Source organism: Stomoxys calcitrans, chromosome 4 (genome assembly GCF_963082655.1).
Source record: "Stomoxys calcitrans chromosome 4, idStoCalc2.1, whole genome shotgun sequence".
NCBI lineage: Eukaryota > Metazoa > Arthropoda > Insecta > Diptera > Muscidae > Stomoxys > Stomoxys calcitrans.
Window position 1 is genome coordinate 13448190 of NC_081555.1, and position 4312 is coordinate 13452501.

General features: G+C 37.1%; 1 protein-coding gene across 1 annotated transcript; it reads right to left on the bottom strand.

The window, feature by feature from the left end:
- Positions 1–656: 656 nt before the first annotated feature.
- On the bottom strand, positions 657–2138 carry LOC106084276 (putative gustatory receptor 98b). The gene is made up of 4 exons (XM_059366541.1): positions 1220–2138; positions 1036–1112; positions 812–970; positions 657–740 (listed from the first exon to the last, which is right to left on the bottom strand). The coding sequence occupies exons 1-4, from the start codon at positions 2136–2138 to the stop codon at positions 657–659; spliced, it is 1239 nt and encodes a 412-aa protein (XP_059222524.1).
- Positions 2139–4312: the final 2174 nt, after the last annotated feature.

Below are 4312 nucleotides of genomic sequence, written 5' to 3' on the forward strand. Positions count from 1 at the left end.
TGAATAAGGTTTTCTATAGAAAATCTGAAATTCAGCCTGGCTGAATAAGGTTTTCTATAGAAAATCTGAAATTCAGCCTGGCTGAATAAGGTTTTCTATAGAAAATCTGAAATTCAGCCTGGCTGAATAAGGTTTTCTATAGAAAATCTGAAATTCAGCCTGGTTGAATACGGTTTTCTATAGAAAATCTGAAATTCAGCCTGGCTGAATAAGGTTTTCTATAGAAAATCTGAAATTCAGCCTGGCTGAATAAGGTTTTCTATAGAAAATCTGAAATTCAGCCTGGCTGAATAAGGTTTTCTATAGAAAATCTGAAATTCAGCCTGGCTGAATAAGGTTTTCTATAGAAAATCTGAAATTCAGCCTGGCAGAATAAGGTTTTCTATAGAAAATCTGAAATTCAGCCTGGCTGAATAAGGTTTTCTATAGAAAATCTGAAATTCAGCCTGGCTGAATAAGGTTTTCTATAGAAAATCTGAAATTCAGCCTGGCTGAATAAGGTTTTCTATAGAAAATCTGAAATTCAGCCTGGCTGAATAATGAAATGAGGTTTCAACATTATTTCGCTTTATTTTTTGATTACTAAGAGAGACAAATAGTGAAAATAAATTAACCTGATAAAACCCCTGCTCCAAAAATGGTGTATTTGCTCTGCTTTACAAACGTGTAGCCTTTTCCGTTTCCGTTTGCAATTTGAATTGTATGAGTATAAAAACATAAGTCATTATGGCCAATACCATCTGAAAGACAATGCTTGGTTATTCTTGCAGAAACTGATTTACAAAAAAATTAGTCACAGAGTTGTAGTTACCAAACCGAAATATTTTAGATTTAAATCGAAGAAACCCCAACAGGTGAATAATAGCTTTTGATGCTTGAACTCCAAGGTATATTCCCGGTGGCGATTTTTCAAAGCTTTGTCATTGATATTGAGTTTCAATCCGGACAATACTGCATCAATTCGATTATACTGGAATTGTTAAATACAAGATCCGAATCAATATTAACTTCTCTTTTAAACACACGAATATCCACCTTATCTATGCACATTTGACTTAGCCAGCAAGTCCACAAGATATTGACAAATAGCAGTATCAGGTAGCAAAAACGATCTGAAAGATATTAGGAGTAATAGTAAACATTATTAAGCTAATGCTACCTTAGAATCTCTTGAAAAATCATTCAAACTTGCAGGGTGTATTGATGTCCTTCCCATAACGCACAAATGATTTGATGTACATCCAATTGATGACATGTGTTATATTTGCTCCATAATATAAGAATAACACCAACATTGGCAAGGAAAAGTAATTCTCAATTTCATGAGCCAAGCTCCAGACACGACACAAAAGGATTTGATGTTGTAACAGCTTTTTGTAACAACTCGATTTTCCTTCCCCAGTTGCCAGGAAGTTTCTTCGCAGTATATTTTCATTCTTTATATCCCCTAGCGATTGTTCCATAACATTAATGAACTCATACATAACATACATCATTACACGAAAGGCGGCGAATTTCACAAGCATTAAATGAAAGCTAATCAATGTCAAATACTGATCCCTGTAGGGCAGGACTTTCCAAATTACAGGATATTTGGTATAAAAAAGTGCAAAGAAATACACCATATCGCACAGGGCACAACGATAAAATATATGACGACCAAAGCCAGAACATCGCTGGGAGAACTGCATCCAAGTTGTAACGTATTCGTTATTCTTCAGAAACAACAAAATATCCTGTTCCAGTTGGTTAATAGTGCTGTAAATATTTATCAAACGCTGACGCTGTGCTAAGGTTGATAGAACAATTGCCAGCTGTACAAGAGGCACTCCCGAATTTTGTATTATAGCCAAGGTACGGGTAACGCAATCCAAACCATAAAGATTTACCATAATATCCGTAGATACATTGTTGTAGTGTACCATATAACAGATGATGGTAAATACCATTACAGAGTACAATATGAAGAAAATCCATAGGATTACCAAAGCAAATTTATTTGATTTGTCTTTGTAGGTAGCTTGCATTAAAGTGGGTGGTAATGCTAGGCCACAGCAGGCATAAACCCATTGAAAAGGTAAAATGGCCTTTAATAAGTGCGACGCTACTACTTCTTTGGAATTGAAGTTGTTCTTCATGGTGAAGTTGACTTAATACTAAAATGTGTATTGAATGTCCATTGGTTAAAGCTAAATGATGTAAATCAAGATAAGTTGGCTCAGACAAGTAATTTATTTTAAAGGAAAAAAAATTGAAAAAAGGAAAACAAATCAATAACAGACTGAATTGAAGTTTTTCTATAGGAAACCTTATTCAGCCAGGCTGAATTGAAGTTTTCCTATAGGAAACCTTATTTAGCCAGGCTGAATTGAAGTTTTCCTTTAGGAAACCTTATTCAGCCAGGCTGAATTGAAGTTTTCCTATAGGAAACCTTATTCAGCCAGGCTGAATTGAAGTTTTCCTATAGGAAACCTTATTCAGCCAGGCTGAATTGAAGTTTTCCTATAGGAAACCTTATTCAGCCAGGCTGAATTGAAGTTTTCCTATAGGAAACCTTATTCAGCCAGGCTGAATTGAAGTTTTCCTATAGGAAACCTTATTCAGCCAGGCTGAATTGAAGTTTTCCTATAGAAAACCTTATTCAGCCTGGCTGAATAAGTTTTCCTATAGGAAACCTTATTCAGCCAGGCTGAATTGAAGTGTGCCTATAGAAAACCTTATTCAGCCAGGCTGAATTGAAGTTTTCCTATAGGAAACCTTATTCAGCCAGGCTGAATTGAAGTTTTCCTATAGGAAACCTTATTCAGCCAGGCTGAATTGAAGTGTGCCTATAGAAAACCTTATTCAGCCAGGCTGAATTGAAGTGTTCCTATAGGAAACCTTATTCAGCCAGGCTGAATTGAAGTTTTCCTATAGGAAACCTTATTCAGCCAGGCTGAATTGAAGTTTTCCTATAGGAAACCTTATTCAGCCAGGCTGAATTGAAGTTTTCCTATAGAAAACCTTATTCAGCCAGGCTGAATTGAAGTTTTCCTATAGGAAACCTTATTCAGCCAGGCTGAATTGAAGTTTTCCTGTAGGAAACCTTATTCAGCCAGGCTGATTTGAAGTTTTCCTCCACGTACCCCACCCAAGGGAAGGTTACGCCCCCTGCAGATATCAGCCGGCCCGAATCTTGGGAACCCACTTCCATGGATTCTACTTAAAGTTTATACAAAATAAATTTAGTTGAAGGGCATAATTTGATTCTACATACAAAACTTCTGTCAAACCAGTAAAAATTAGAGCTTCTAGGTACCGAACAAGGGTAACCGAAAGACCGGTTTATATGGCAGCTATACCAGGTTATAGACCGATTTGAACCGTACTTGGCTCAGTTGTTGGAAGTCATAACAGAACACAAAGTGCAACATTTTAGCTGATTCGGACAAAAATTGTGGCTTCCAGGCCTAAATATGTCAAATCGGGAGATCGGTTTATATGGCAGCTATATTAGGTTTTAGACCGATTTGGAACGAACTTGGCAAAGTTTTTGAAAGTCATAACAGAACACTGCATGCAAAATTTCAGCCAAATCTGACAAAAATTGCGGATTCGAAGAGCTCAAGAAGTCTAATCGGGAGATCGGTTTACATGGGAGCTATATTAGGTTATAGGCCGATTCGAACCGAAATTGGCACAGATGTTGAAAGCCATTACAGAACACTATGTGCAAAATTTCAACTAAATTGAGCAAAAATTGCGGGCTCAAGAAGTCAAATCGGGAGTTCGGTTTATATGGGAGCTATATCAGGTTATAGACCGATTTGGACCGTACTTAGCATAGTTGTTTGAAGTCATAACAGAACACTATTTGAAAAGGCTCAAGAAGTCAAATCGGGAGATCGGTTTACATGGGAGCTATATTAGGTTATAGACCGATTCGGACCGTACTTGACATAGTTGTTGGAAGTCATAACCGAACACTACGCTCAAAATTTCAATTTCCTGAAGTCAAATCGGCAGATCGGTTTATATGGGAGCTATATCTAAATCATTTGCAATCCCCAACGACCTACATCAATATTAAGTATCTGTGCAAAATTTCAAGCGGCTTTTGACCGTTATCGTGATTTCGACAGACGGACGGACGGACATGGCTGGATCGACTCAGAAAGACGAGACGATCAAAAAAATATATATACTTTATGGGGTCTTAGACGAATATTTCGAGATGTTACAAACGGAATGACTAGATTAGTATGCCGCCATCCTATGGTGGTGGGTATAAAAATGAGGTAACCTATTTTCGCCACAAGTCCACATTGCGGTG